Source organism: Eurosta solidaginis, chromosome 4, assembly GCF_040869045.1.
Source record: "Eurosta solidaginis isolate ZX-2024a chromosome 4, ASM4086904v1, whole genome shotgun sequence".
NCBI lineage: Eukaryota > Metazoa > Arthropoda > Insecta > Diptera > Tephritidae > Eurosta > Eurosta solidaginis.
Genome location: NC_090322.1, coordinates 230531222 through 230547324, shown reverse-complemented (window position 1 = coordinate 230547324; position 16103 = coordinate 230531222). Strand labels below are relative to the sequence as shown.

Here is a 16103-nt window from a genome sequence, read left to right as displayed (position 1 = left end):
ATGGGTTTTTCTAACTATTATATATTTCTATTTTTTTTTTTTTTGTTTTTATTTTGATGCTAGTCTCAATTTATTAAAATTATTGTTATGGCCACCGAAAGAGTCACATGGTCAAACAGGCATTTCCTAAATAGCCACTACACCAAATTTTGAATAGTTACAAATTCAGTTGCCCTTATGGCCACTTTAAATAACCAATTGATCTTATGACCAATTCATGTGCCCATAAGCAGAATTGAAATAATGTCCGTTGACTCTATGTCACCCCAACATCAAATTATTGCATCGGTCCTTGGCACGTGTGCAAAATTTTAATTGACCTTATAGCAATTTCAGTGATCAAAAGATTAGTTGACTTTATGTCCGTTTACTTTATGTCACTCCGGCATTTCCCTATTGCATTGTCATTGGTCTTTTATACATGTCTAAAGTTTCAACTGACCTTAATGCCATTACAAGTGTTTATGAGGTCAATTGACCTTATGCCCCTAAAGTTTAAGTCACTTCACCATCAACTTATTTTATTTTCATCGGTCCTTCATACGTGCGCAAAGCTAAAATTGATTTGGTGGGCATTTGAAGTGGTCATAAGGTCAATTGACCCTTAAACCGGGTCGCAAAAAGAGTTGTGAAATTGAAAATTGAAGCCTATGTTGACAGGGTTCCGGAAATTTTTTCAATTTTTTCCGATCCCTCGGAATACAGCCAAAGTGTGATTTTATTGTAACTCAGTTATTTGAAATGCGATTTTTGGAATAGATAAGTCATTAATTTGGTCTTGGAAATCTGCATATTTGTTTTCATACCCAGCTGAGCAGAGCTCACAGAGTATATTAATTTTGTTCGCATAAAGGTACACCGTAACGGCATAAACTAATCGAGATAGATACAGACTTCTATGTATCGAAATAATCCGGGCGAAAAAAGAAATTCATTTAGCAATGTCCGTTCGTCGGTACGTCTGTCCGTAAACATGATAACTTGAGTAAATTTTGAGGTATCTTAATGAAATTCGGTATGTAAGTTCCTCTCACGCACTCTTATTCCTCGCACTCAATTCAGATCGCTATTTAAAATGAACGAAATAGGACTATAACCACGCCCACTTTTTCGATATCGAAAAATGCGAAAAAGTGCTATAATTCATTACCAAAGACGGATAAAGCGATGAAACTTGGTGGGTGGGTTGACCTTATGACGCAGAATAGCAAATTAGTAAAATTTTGGACAATGGGCGTGGCACCGCCCAGTTTTCAAAGAAGGTAATTTAAAAGTTTTGCAAGCTGTAATTTGGCAGCTGAGTATGTAATGTTCGGTTACACTAGAACTTAGCCATCCTTACTTATCAATGTTCTTTCGAGCTATGATTTCGTTTTCACATGATTCGGTTTAACCCTCTCTAAGGTAACCTTTTTGTTTCGTAAGACGAAAATACTTCCAAGTTCATTACGTTGTTGGTTTTGAAGCAACATTTTCCAAAATTAATAAACAAAGAAGTTATAGCACTGTTTATGTTATCTATAGCTATTAGTCAACCTGACTCTTATAACATTTTATTCAGTAGGTGAATAAACAAAAGCATATTATGCATTTTAAAATTTTTTGGGATATACTCTCACGCATAAGGCAAATTTAAAACATATACTAAAACTTTCTTAATGCAACTAGTAAATTGATGGGATAAGTTCTGACGTCGTAGTTTTGCAATGAAAAGATTCTTGCAGAAAAGGCTCGTTCCGCCAATCGCAGCTAGACGCAGTTAGACTTCATGAATTTAGATAACTACTTTAAATTTCATGGAGGTGGTTTTTGGAATTTGTTTATTTTCCATCCAAGTTTGATAAAGGGTATTAAAATAAACTTTGTAAAGGAGGTAGATAAGCCAATTTCACCACAAAAAAAAAATAAATAATTTTTAATCATTTTTTTACACCTAAAATTAAATTATCTCTCGTTACAGTACAAGAAAGCATAAACCGGTCTTTAAAGTATTTGCAGAAAAAGCGATTTTAAATAAACCGGAAAAGAAAACAAGTAAGGACGGGACTATCTTCGGCTGTGCCGAAGACTTCATACCTTTCATGAATGGGGCTGAACAATAAACTTATCCCGTTCGTAATCTCCAAATAACCGGATGTATAAGATAAGAAATATATAGTGAACAGATGTACATACCTAAACGATTTTTAAGATAAATATAAAATAGGAAATGGAAAAAACCCCCTTATCTGAACGATCGCTTGTATGGGATATATATTATATATAGCTCCGATAGAAATGATTTTTGCAGGAAATCTTCTATGATATATTAGAATAAATATCACCAAGTTTGACGTTTTATATTGGAAATTAAGGGAGAAGTTGCTAAAAATCATTCTATCTGAACGATCGGTGGTATGGGATATATACTATATATAGCTCCGATCAAAGCGATTTTTTCAGGATATCTTCTATGATTATTAGAATATATATCACCGAGTTTCACGTTTATACTTTTTAAATAAAGGGAGAAATGGCCAAAAATCTTTCTATCTGAATGATCGGTTGTATGGGATAGGTATATTATATATAGCTCTGATCGAAATGATTTTTTTATGAAATCTTCTATTATATATTAGAATAAATATCACCAAGTTTGACGTTTTATATTGGAAATTAAGGGAGAAGTTGCTAAAAATCATTCTATCTGAACGATCGGTGGTATGGGATATATACTATATATAGCTCCGATCAAAGTGATTTTTTCAGGATATCTTCTATGATTATTAGAATATATATCACCGAGTTTCACGTTTATACTTTCTAAATAAAGGGAGAAATGGCCAAAAATTTTTCTATCTGAACGATAGGTTGTATGGGATATATACTATATATAGCTCCGATCAAAGTGATTTTTTCAGGATATCTTCTATGATTATTAGAATATATATCACCAAGTTTCACGTTTATATTTTCTAAATAAAGGGAGAAATGACCAAAAATCTTTCTATCTGAATGATAGGTTGTATGGGATATATACTATATATAGCTCCGATCAAAGTGATTTTTTCAGGATATCTTCTATGATTATTAGAATATATATCACCGAGTTTCACGTTTATACTTTTTAAATTACGGCAGGAATGACCAAAACCGTCTTATCTGAACGATCGGTTGTATGGGAGATATATGTTATAGTGGTCCGATTCTACCGGATCCGACAAATGTCTAATATAATACAAAAATGCATCCTTGTGCCAAATTTCATTGAGATATCTCACAATTTGAAGGACTAGTTTGCGTTCAACCAGATAGATGGACGGACAGACGGACATGGCTATATCAACTCAGTTCGTCGCCCTGATCAATTCTGTATACTTAATGATGAGTCTATCTTCTATATTTCTCAACGTTACAAACATCGGACCAAAGTTAATATACCATTTCATGTTCATGAAAGGTATAAAAAATTACACATGCTCCTACCTTCTAAACTATAGTTTTCTATGCAATAATAGTTATTCATTCGTAATGGAAAATTCTGCATTTTTAACGTGTATTAAGTTTATCAAAACCTTTCAAGAATTTTTGGTTTTTGCCAGGCTTTTCCGGCAGTTGTGCCATAGTCCACCACTACCACGTGTAACATTTGGGATTTTTTAGTTCACTAGGTCAGCTTCGAAGTTCAGTTGAAATGCCACATACTACCAACAATGAATCTACTTACATACTTAAATAATCGTTAAAAAATAAAGAGACATTAAATGTATTGTAACTGAAATGCGATATATGAAATTGCCTTCACACAGGATATTGTCTGTTTTTTTAAGGGTAGCCAGTACTAAATCACTGCCATTTTCTTATCTGTGACATATCAACATATATCAAAATCGCTTTTATTCGCACATTTTTATCTTTACAGAATATGTTAAATAGACGAGCCTTCTCCGAAGTGTTGTACGATGTGCCACGTACATCAAAATTAAAGGAAGACGCGCGCCAAATCGAGTTTGTGCGTATTGGACAGGCATTGAAACTTGAAGCTATTGTACGTGGTGATGCGCCAACTAGCATTGCTTCTGCCAGTCCTTGTACAATATTTCGCAAACCACCGTGGGAGCCACATTGTTTCTATCCAACTCTGTTACATCGCGGCTCATTGGCAGGTGATTCATTTGGTTGCAATGACGAAAGTTTATTTATTGCTACCGACGATGGCACATTTCTGATGAAAGGTAATATTAATGATTATTCCATTATATTAACACTTGCCGCTTGAACAATCAACATTCCTTATCATCACTTGTTTTTTTTTTTTTGGTGCCACAGAGGATCAATCACCTCAACTCATCTTCGACAAGTCATTTCAAGTACGTCAACTTAGTGTACTGGAAGACCATGGCCTCATACTCATACGTGGTGGTTCACTAACTAATCGTGACGCTCATCGTATGCATGTTTTTCGTTTACGTGAATTTCATTTGAAGCATGGTGAGGAGTCGGCACGTTGTCGTAGTCGCGCCGAGATTAAAGAGCGTCGCATTGAACGTACACGCGGTTGTCATCTGTATGCGAGTTCACGTATTAGTGGCGGACATTTACGTCTGGTGGTGGCAGTCAACCGTAAATTACAATTATTTCAATGGAAGCACACAGCCGCCTGGGCGTCTTGGTGTCCGGAGAACGATACAGAAACAGCGGAGGGCTTTATTTTTCAAAAGGAAATCACGCTGTGTGAATCGCCAAGCATAATTACACCATTGGAGGGCCCGACCAATACCAACGCGGGCGGCCTGATTTGCATTGGTTACAAGTGAGTATTATGTCAGTTGTAAAAGCTTATACAAAGCATGATAGAATGTAAGCAAAAAATAATAATTATATATGAAAACCCTAATGAATGGGTGTTTCAATTAGTTTGTAATTAATTTTGCGGTTGCTTGCTCTTGAATAATAAGATCTACATAAATAAGTGTTTGATTTTCGCTTTGGTTGTATTTTATATTTCAGATATCATTATGAAATCGTCTGTGATCAAACGGGTACGGCAACGAGACTCTATGACTTAGAAGCGGTTAAGAGAAATCAAGCGCAATTGACAGCGGCCATTGAACTGTGCGATGGCTTGGAGACAGAACTACTGCTATGCTATAATCGTAAGTAGCGCTATGTACAATAACAATTATACATCTAGTATATGATTTTTTCGAATTTCGCACCTTCAGACCGTAACACCCAGATCTAGAGTATCACATTCAAATTTTAGTACCAATCGGTCACGGTTAAGGGGTGTGCCAAAAGAGTCAAAGTTAAGATTGCTCTTAATGGACTTACAAAAATTCAAAATAAATTTTTCGGGAATTAATAATACTAAAATCGCCGAGATAACAATATACTTTGGCCCCCAATGGCAGCCGCTAAAACGTGTTGTACAGAAGGTAAAGCTCAGATTATCTTATGACAAGGCGCGCCAATCGCTTCTTCGCTTGGTTAACCGGCGCAAGTGGTCACACCAAGGGAATTTAAATACTTTTTTCACCTGGTACATCCAGCGGAGTGGAAGCCGCCCTCCTCCTCTGCTTCCATATGCAGGTTCTGATAAAAATACTTCCTTAGCCGACGTATTATCTTTCATTCGCATAACATGACATATCCATCGTAGTCGCTGCGTTTTAATCTTTCAAAGGAGTTTTATCATGAAAACTCCCAGAGCCGCTTCATCTGCTGTTGTCATGTTCCATGCTTCTGCACCATATAGCAGGACAGTACGATAAGCGACTTGTAGAGCATGATTTTCGTTTGCCGAGAGAGGACCTTTTCATTATCTACCTATCCAAAAGAAGCATTTATTGGCCAGAGCTTTAAAATCAAGGAAGAGGTGATGTGTCAATTATTTGGCGCATAGGCAAAATCTGGTCGATGGTATATTTACCAGGTCTGACCTCATTTGGTGCTCCCAATCGGCGCCAGTTATCGCGAAACAAGGATAGCTGCGTGACTTATTGCGAAGCGGCCAAAATCGATTAACCGGTTAAGCGTTAACAAATGATGATTATTATGGACGGCGCTGTCGTCAAAATAATTATAAAGTTCATACTGGGAGTATTGCCATCAATCGGCAATAGACATGCAGATATTTTATCTCATATGAGTGGTACCTCAATTGTTTACCTGTAAGGTCTGAGACCGCTGGTTATCAGTATTTTGCAAAATACTATGGTTGCGCAAATATTATTAAGTAAACTGATTCCAAAATCTTTGGCAATTTTTGCGGGATCACCTGTCATATGGATTGAGCAAAACAAAAAGCCATTGGATAAACATGCATCCGTCCTATTTTTCATCTATATATTTCAGCAACTTTTCGGATTACTTGTAATGACCCGAGACTTGTTATTCTCATATAAGACATTGGTTTTCTCCACCCCGTCATGGTCACGCCTTTTGGCCGTACTTTTCATGGTTCATTCAATCTTTTTGGTATCCTATGCTATCCACATTGTATCACCGAGTATGTAAGAAGTATGATCCTGCTAGACGCTTCCGTTATCTCAAGTATTGCTCTCGGAGAGAATTTATAGAGGTTTATTGCGGAATCTAACAACTATCAGTTGAGCAAGCAGCTCAAAGGTGTAAAATAGTTCAATTTTGCGTGAAAATCAAAGATGGAATTTTTTAAACACCACGTGGCCTACTCAGTTGTGGCAAACGCTAAGAAAGGGTCAAAACCATACCTTTCTTGTGGAAACAAGTGGGCTATTAGCAAAAACAATTCACTAATTATTATCCATTAAAAAACTTACAGACAACAAGTACATATATATACATATTTCATTTATTTCATTTTTTACCCTCCTTCCCACACAGACACTTGTCACTTCCAAAAGCTGAGCGAACGTGATGGCGGAAAAAATGATTTTGATTTTCATTGGAATACTTCACCCACCGCCGTAGTATGCGCCTTTCCCTACATACTTGGTTTCACATCGGATTCAATTGAAATTCGTCTGCTGGTAAACGGTAACTTAGTGCACACCGCTATGATGCCTGAACTGCAGTTGATTACCTCCAAGCGTGACATTTTCTTTGTGACAACAGCACCAGAATTTATGTCCAAAGATTTGCATATTAAAGGTCTACATTTAAATGATTTTTCAACATCCGAACGATGTTTAGTCACCACACCGAGTGAAGCTTCATCCAACGAAGAACTTTCACAATGTGAAATTTCATGCTCCACACCAAAAGAAATACCAATCAATCCGGAGCATGAGCTTACGAATTTACTTGAAATACCAAATGCCAATAACCAATTACCGCATATACATCGAGCACGCTCATTGCAAAAGACCCACAATATTTACGAGGATAAGCCGGTGATTGCAAAAAGTAATTCATGTGGGGACACCGATAAAAGATTTGGTGGTATGCGCAATAATTCCATCATTATCGATCAACTGCAACAACATCAACAGCAGCTAATGCAACAATGTGTGCCACCGAATTCACCACGTACAATAACTACCAGCAACAATAATAACAATGGCAGCAATAATACAACGAGTGGCAGCAGCAATAGCAATAGCAGCAAAAGTAGCCAACAATCACCAATGTCACCTACGAGACGAACATCTAGATATCGCAATATTTTCAATAGTGTAGGTAGTGGTGGTAGCGGTGCCGGAGTTGGTGTTAGTGGTAATTTGACAAACTTTAACGATGGTTATTCTTCATCACCGGACCGTTTAAAGCCATTACGCGTTTATCGCATCCCTTTGGCCAAATTGACTGGTGCACATTCACATTTTCATATGCATGCGTTCAATGCGACTGCAACAGCTGCTACAAATTCAATACCACCCACAAATCCAACGCAACACCTCAGCGCATTATCGATGACAAAGAGGCAAAAATCAATGGATTCGCCTATGTCATTGTCCATGAGCTGCAGTTCGGCAAATGTTGTACATCACGAATGACAAATATGTGAGTTTAAGATAAATATGGGATTAAATACACCTACATCTGCACCCGCAACAGCTAATGTGAAAACAAAACAAGAACAACGACATGCGCCAGAAGCTACACTAATTACAACACCCTTGCTGCGCGAACTCAAATCAATGGAATTGCACTTTGAGCAAAAGGATGACAAGAATGATGACAATACATTTTGTGAAAAAGATGAACGTTTTACGGAAGAAATGCCGTTATTGCTCAACAAAAGCAATTCATGTGTAGCTGCGAGACGTAGGAGTAAGCCATCACCGTCACCATCACGTGAGGTGCAGACCTGGTTGACGAAGGAGTTGCGAAGGTTTCAAAAAAATAACACACAAAAAAATTGAAAGCAAAAGGTTTAACGAATGAATAACTGTGTAGAAGTACGAAACAAAATTCAGTTTTCAATTTGCTAATGGAAAGAAAAATGGTCTGAAGCTCTGTTTCACACTCCATACTAATTTTAAGATTAAATTAATTTTAATTCAGCTCTTGCAATTTTAAATCATTTTTTAACAATTCCGAAGATTTCGAAAAGCTTTCATTCGTTATAAGCACTAAGTACTCCGCATGATTTCGGGGGATTTGTATCCCTTTTGCCGAATCGGTTTCGATTTCGTTGGTTTTTTTTTTTTTTTTTTTTTTTGAAGAACTTTTGAGTACTTATGATTTTGAGAAACTTTTATGATGGGATGAGTTCTATATAAATTTGGGCACTTATGCTATAAATTTCTGGATGTCTGTTTATGCTCTTGGAACTATGCTAAAAAATTTTTCTAAATTAGTACGAAATCTTTTTTATATGACTTCGAAGCGATTCCGTTCTCGTTTTCAGATTTTCTGGAAACACAACACAAAATAAAGCCATGTGAGAACTCCTTTTTGAAAAAAGAAAAATATATGTGTTTTTTTTATAAATTGAACGACCAAAAAATTTCTAGTTAAATAATTTAATAACCAATTTCCTGGACCCAAAAAATACACAGATTTTTTAAGTAGTTCTACTTTAGTTCTCTGGTCCCTGGGCAGTGGTTACATAAATTTTCTCATTTACAACCAGACTGTAATGCGCAAACATGGGCGGCAACTATGAAATACATTCAGCATTATGCTTGGTCTTCACTTGGTCAAGTGTGACCGCAAACTTAGCCGTATAAATGAAAACGTCAAATGCGCGTGCCGTCCGTTTTAACTACAAAGCAGAATTAAATTGACCAATAATTGAAAACGACAATTGCCCAACGGCATGTTATATATGATATTAAAATTTTATTTTGACCTAATGAAACCCAAGCATTACAATTTTTTGTCTCAATTAATTTTCCATTACCGTTATCGTTTCACCATAACCTTTGCGATTTTCACTTAAGTATAGTTAAATTTTTCATGCGGTCACGGTGGTGGTAGTGTGCTTGCTTGAGGTCCCGTGTTCAATGCTAGGAAATTCAGCATCAAAATCTTTAGAAAGAACACATTCCGCATGTATTTCTGTCATGAAAACCTTCTAAGCGTTAATTTATCTGCTTGCGGATGCCGTTAGAAGTCGGTTGGTACCGTGCGCCCACTTGTAGAAAAATTAAAGAGTAGCATTACGCAAATGGGAACAAAAGCTTGACCTTATTCTGCTCGGAGATATGTCGCACAATGTGTGGGTAGTTTTCTTTTTATTAGAGTGTGGTATGTTAACTTGAAATACTTGTGTGACAGGTGCATGTATTTACATAAATGAAATGATGATTAGACAGCTGTTAAAGTTACTTACATCTACATATGTATATATGCATGTTAGAAAAGCACTATATATTCTATGCAATGTTGATAGGTGCTACAAAGTTTATAAATTGTTGAGAACAAACCCAAATAAGTAATCAATATACTTACCAACTAAGCAAAAGCTAAAAGGCCACAGAATATATGTACATATATACGAACACGAAAATGGCAATGCCAATTTGTTCAATTAAAGTTTTTTGCTTTGTTCGTTAATTTAAGAAAAAAATTCCATGCATATTTTAACTGAAATTATGCAAGCCATTTTCAAAAACGTTTTCAAAAATATTCGAAAAAAAATTCGAACTCTTTATCTAGAGTTTTCTGAATTTTTATTGAGTATGCAGTTTTTTAGCCCAATCAATTTAAGTCCCACAAAGTGCAAATTATAGTTCTCTCAAAATTCGCATTGCTTTAAAACAAGAAGAAAAAATTCTTTTAAAAGGTGTTTCAGACTTTCTTCCGTATAAAAAATAAAGCTATGCGCCCTTGGTATAGAAGAAAATGTACAACAGCTAGGGGACTCCTCTGCTATCTCTTGAGGAAAATCAAGGAATATTAGACTGGGGCAACGGACTTGCAGGAGACAATCCATGTTGGGATAGGAAAGTAAGAAGCTTCCTTCTCAGGCTAAACAAATCTGAAGTGAGAGTACTGACGGGTGTCATCATAGGTCATTGCGCTCTTGCAACAATACTCCGACGGTCACGCATATCAACTAGCTCCCACTGCAGAAGCTGTCAGGATGAGAGGGAAGAGGATTCAATTCATCACTTTCTCTGTCAATGTCCAATAGTGCAAAAAAGACGACTCATATTTACGTGCGCTAGGTTTTTCGGGGATCTGGCAGAGTTTGGAGAGGTGGATCTTTCTTAAGCTCATCAGAGAAAGCACCCGGTACTCACTGAAACCATTCGCAATGGCTAAAAAATGTGGAAAATTCCCTTACCCCAACCTAACCTTACCTGACCTAATACCACTTTTGAGAGACCTATAATTTGTACGTTACTTGACGTATTTGGTTTAGGCTACAAAACTTCATATTCAAAAAATGTTAAAAGGAATGTTCTAAACTATATTAACGTTTACGTAAGCGGAATATAAAACCTAGGTATACTGCCGGAAGTTTACATTTGTAAACACCGGAAGTCGTTGAAAAGGATCGATCCAGTACTATTTCCATATTTTTGAGTTTGTTTCATTCTGTCGTCTGAAGCTTTTTCCTCTTCATACTATTTGTTATACCGAGGGTTTCGCGCAGTAAATCCTTTGAATTGCTGTTGACATACTTCAAGCGGCTCACGGCCTATGCCACACGCTCAATTGTCAGGTCTTTTAGCACTGCTTCTAAGCGTTAGACAATCCTCAATGCTGGTTTCTTATACTCTCTGAGTTGGATTCACCTGCAGTTCTATTACGGAGCTTTCTCTTATTTTTCTCCCCCTAACAGTCGCTTGTATCGCTTTCGGCCTCTCTCATTTATGACTCTATTCCCCCTCTCTCCACCTTGTAGCATTGAAATACAACCGAACATACCCTCTGGATGCAAATCTTCTAAAAGGCATTATTCTTGGTCACCAAAATCCCGTCACCCCCTATGAGGCAGAACTGCGTAGATAGAATGCTCTAATGCTCTCAGATACCTAATAACAATGTGAATGATTTTACGCCCTAAATCGACGTAAAATTGATAATATGGAAGCTAATGAAAATTTTGAGGCCTGCTGTATAAAAAATTATTACTTTCATTTACTTATATTTTTAAATTTACTACAAATGTAAACTACCGATTACATAAAAGCTAAATTCGAATTTTTTCCCAAATTGGTTTGTACAGTTTCAGAAACAAAATTCGCAGAAATTTTTTCTTAAATTTACAAAAGTACAAAAAAGAATAAAATGGCAAAGTAAAAAAAGAATAATTTAATTTATGAAATTTTATAAAATTATTCACTGCTATTTTCGTTTTCGCTGCTGTATGTATCAACAACAACAACATGTAATGAAATAAATACATACAAGCAAAATCAAATCAGCTGTTTAAGTAATATAAATAATAACAATGATATTATTGTTGTAATTTACAAACATATATATCTACACATACATAAATACAAATATTTATACATAAAAAATATTCCAACAAAAAATATTAATTATAAAAGTAATCTAAAAATGCGGTAGTCTTACACACAACTAAGTCAATGGTGCACAACGGCGGCAGAGCTTTGAATAAAAACGCAACTTCTTTTGTCGTAGTGTGTGATTATATGGAGAATATTTGAGCAAAGAATTCTCTCGCGCATGAGATGTTTACAAGCAAATACTGATTGACTGCTTGCTTTACTGAATCATTGTCGCTACACTCACACGGCATGTAGCGTATAGTTTTCCGAAGCTGTGCAAAGCTCTTGAGTGCACCACTGAACTAAGTATATGAGTTCGTACTAGGAACTTCTTAGGTTTAACAATTTATGCACAAACCACTTTTAATACAATGCGATCAATATTACAGAGCTTAAAGCAAGGAGAGTATAGATTTCATTTTTTCAACCATTTGTAGCTATTTGACACTTATAAAAGAACAGTTGATGCCTAGAGAATAAATCCGCTGAAACATCTAAAACGTCTATTTTAATAACAAAAAAAAAAAACAATTCTGGTGTTACATACGTACATGTTTTTTATTTCACTGGCTCGTATTGAGGCGACAAAAACTCGCATGGGGCAGTCTTACAAGCATTGCAAGTTGAGCTCAACATTTGGCCAGAAGTACATCTAAACCCGGTTGATTCCATGCTAATGACTGAATGCAGCACGCCCTACGGACATCTCGTTCCCAATGTCAACCAAGTATATATTCAGCCTTGCATCATTGGTAATGTAGGATTACAATAATGGCTCGCTAGTCCTCACCAGAACCAATCCAGCGGCATGGTTTTTTACGTTTGGTAATATATTCATTAAAGTGGTTTTAAAAAATCGATGACGGATTTTTTTTGAAGGCATCCCCCTAAAATGTTTCATTTTTTCGATTTTAAGATTGCTAAAGTTTGAGCACAATTGGAAGATGTTAACCCGTGCCACTGGGGCCTCAAAGCTTGGGGTCGCCAGTGATACAGTATGAGGAAAAAATAGATACATACCTGACATAAAAAAAAAAAAACATTGTTGTGAAAAATTAACGGTATACCATAGCAAACATATTTGAATGAAAGGGGGTTCCAACGTACAAGTATTTGTCCATAATAAGCAATAATAACACAAATAACGCATCTTCGCTATACGGGGTACCAGGTACCTAGTCAAGTTTTTAGAGACATTGGCTTCACAAAAATATAAAATATTACTAATAGCATCGCCTTTAATTTGATGTATGACACGAGCAAATAGCTTTAGCTGTTCCAGAGATATGGGTCGCCGAAGTCGCCAAACTGCCAAAAAATCGAGATTTTAAAAATTTTGAGGCCCGATTGGGCCACAGGTTAACATCTTCCAAATAAAATGAAACATTTTAGGGGGGGTGCACGGAATTCTAACATTTTTTTTTTTACCCTATGAAATAAAGCCAGTCTAATATACATACGTGTGTATTGCTCCCCACTATACTAATATTCCATAAAAAGTATAGGCTTGAACACCATATCCACCCTTCAAAAAAGATCCAGTTTTGCCTATTGCCAGACGACAGTAATAAAAGTTTCTGAGCATATGAACGTGGTCTGAATTCAGATTTTACCTCGCCTTGCCTTGGTTGACAGCTCGCCTGCAGAAGTCGGACAACCCTGTCACTATAGCAACAACTTGTAACCCTATAGTGAACATTTCAGCGAGTTTAATATCTTCGCTTGAGTGCTTGAAGTAGGTCGTCTACCACCTCGACCAAAAGGGGAGAAAAAGTACACATTTTCTAAGCCTTTAAATTTAGAGATTTAGAAAAGCCAGAGCTGGACAAAATCAAACAAGCGGAAAAGCATGGTTCCAAGCGTGGGCTGTCAAAGTGTCAAAAATCAAAAAAACCAACAAAGTTACTCTAACAATCAAAAAGTGAGTACTATAGATTTATGACGTATATTCTGATTGGACACTGCCTTCCAGTTTCAGATGCTTTTAGATAAGGCCTTTTTAGTGATAGCAGATATAGGAAGTGCAGGTTGGAGGAGGAAACAATCGAGCACTTTTCGATCGTTCCTTACGCTTTCCAGGCTACGACTCCAGCTATTGGGAACGATGCAGTTAGCAAGTCTAGAAGCAGTTATTTTATAACATTAGTCGTAGTTTTTTGACAGATTTTCAGGTTTTGTTGTAATACAAACTTCTGGTAACATTATGGACTCATTCAGTCTATGCGAGGTGCTTATGAACCGGCCAGCTAAATCTAACCTAGCCTTATGACAAAGGGAAAAAATAGTTTAATTATCTAGATTTCTGGAAGGACTTCTATGGCAATATATTATATACCATTTTTTTATTTTACTCGTTTTGAGGAATTAATTTTTTTCTAGTGTACTGATACTCTTGGAAAAACATTGTAAAGAAAGGCTCCTTGCATGAACTCTTTTCGCTCGAGTCACCCCTCTCTCAGTTAGACGGCCGAGTGAAGAGCCTTTTGTATGTATGCAATAATGGGAAATAAAATAAATCAAAAAATATATTAAAAATATTTAAAATAATGAAGGGCTGGGCTTGTTATATTTTACATAAGTCGGCATATTGAAAATTGATCAAAAAAATTAGATATTTATATAATTATTGTATTTTTGTGCTCAAAGGGTGTACGCATGTTTAAGAATATGGATATATGTCTCGATTCTCTGCATTACATCTAAAATTAATAAACTAAATAGTTTAAACGTTTTTCGTTCGGAGCTTTCATCTCATATCTCTATCTAGGCTGTTATTATTATCTACAATGTAGTAACTAAGCATATACACTTGTTGATAGGCAAATAATTAAGTTTTTCTATCTTAAGAAATATATTTACTATTAACGCATATTTATATATATGTATACTGTACTTCTTTGTGACTGTGCTAAGAAATAATATTTAATATGTACCTAAATAAAGTTTAGTCAAAATGATTTGTTTAAAAAGATTTGTAGCTTATTTTTTTTAACAACTTAAATGGAATTTGTTTAATTTAATCAATCAAATATGTGCTGTTAAAAAAAAAAACATAAAGTCTTTTGCTGCAAAAATAAAAATTTTCACTTTTCTGGTGGTTTTCAAATTTTTTGTAAATTATTGAAAACTAGAGTTCGCCCAGTGGTTGAAATTCAACAGCTGCAGTGGCACAAGGTTCAACATATAAAATAATGGACACAATAGACTAGGGGTTACTGTCCTTTCTAACCCTTCCTGTGTTTTCTGCTTTTATATACTCAGCTAAGCACAGCTCACAGAGTATATTAACTTTGTTCGCATAACGGTAATCCGTAACGGCATAAACTAATCGAGATAGATATAGAATTCTATATATCAAAATGATCTCGGCGAAAAAAGGAATTTATTTAGCCATGCCCGTCCGTCCGTCCGTAAATACGATAACTTGAGTAAATTTTGAGGTATCTTGATGAAATTTGGTTTATGGGTTTCTGAGCACTCGTCTCAGATCGCTATTTAAAATGAACGAAATGGAACTATAACCACGCCCACTTTTTCGATATCGAGATAAAGCGATGAAACTTGGTAGGTGGGTTGACCTCATGTCGTAGAATATATAATTAGTAAAATTTTGGACAATGGGCGTGGTACCGCCCACTTTTGAAAGAAGGTAATTTGAAAGTTTTGCAAGCCGTAATTTGGCAGTCTTTGAAGATATCATGATGAAATTTGGCAAGAGCGTTACTGCTATTCCTATATGTGTGCTAAATAAAAATTATCAATATCGGATGACGAACACGCCCACTTAATAAAAAAATTTAAAAGTCAAATTACAACAAAAAATTTAATATCTTTACAGAATATAAGTAAATTATGTCAACATTCAACTTCTGTAATGATATGGTGCAACAAAATACAAAAATAAAAGAAAACTTCAAAACGGGCGTGGCTCCGCCCTTTTTCATTTAATTTGTCTAGGATACTTCTAATGCCATAAGTCGAACAAAAATTAACCAATCCTTGAGAAAGTTGGAAGGGGCTTAGACTCTATGACGATAACTGTTTTCTGTGAAAATGGGCGAAAGCGGTTTGAGGCCACGCCCAGTTTTTATACACAGTCGACAGTCTGTCCTTCCGTTAGGCCTCTAACACGATAACTTGAGCAAAAATCGATATATCTTTACTAAACTTAGTTCACGTACTTATCTGAACTCACTCTATCATGGTATAAAAAATGACCGAAATCCG

At 35.9% G+C, this 16103-nt stretch overlaps 1 protein-coding gene across 3 annotated transcripts in view; it reads left to right on the top strand.

Moving 5' to 3' along the window:
• The window catches only part of LOC137251064 (GTPase-activating Rap/Ran-GAP domain-like protein 3), a 346592-nt gene extending 331675 nt beyond the window's left edge, over positions 1 to 14917 (top strand). For 2 of the 3 annotated variants that reach the window (XM_067785002.1, XM_067785003.1), the window contains 4 exons: positions 3902 to 4214; positions 4309 to 4792; positions 4990 to 5135; positions 6847 to 8099. In XM_067785002.1, the coding sequence (XP_067641103.1) occupies positions 3902 to 4214; positions 4309 to 4792; positions 4990 to 5135; positions 6847 to 7958 (2055 nt within the window). In that variant the 3' untranslated portion in view covers positions 7959 to 8099. Of the gene's footprint in view, positions 1 to 3901; positions 4215 to 4308; positions 4793 to 4989; positions 5136 to 6846 lie in introns of all 3 variants that reach the window. The other variant, XM_067785004.1, reaches the window with a different exon arrangement.
• The last annotated feature ends 1186 nt before the right edge of the window (positions 14918 to 16103 follow it).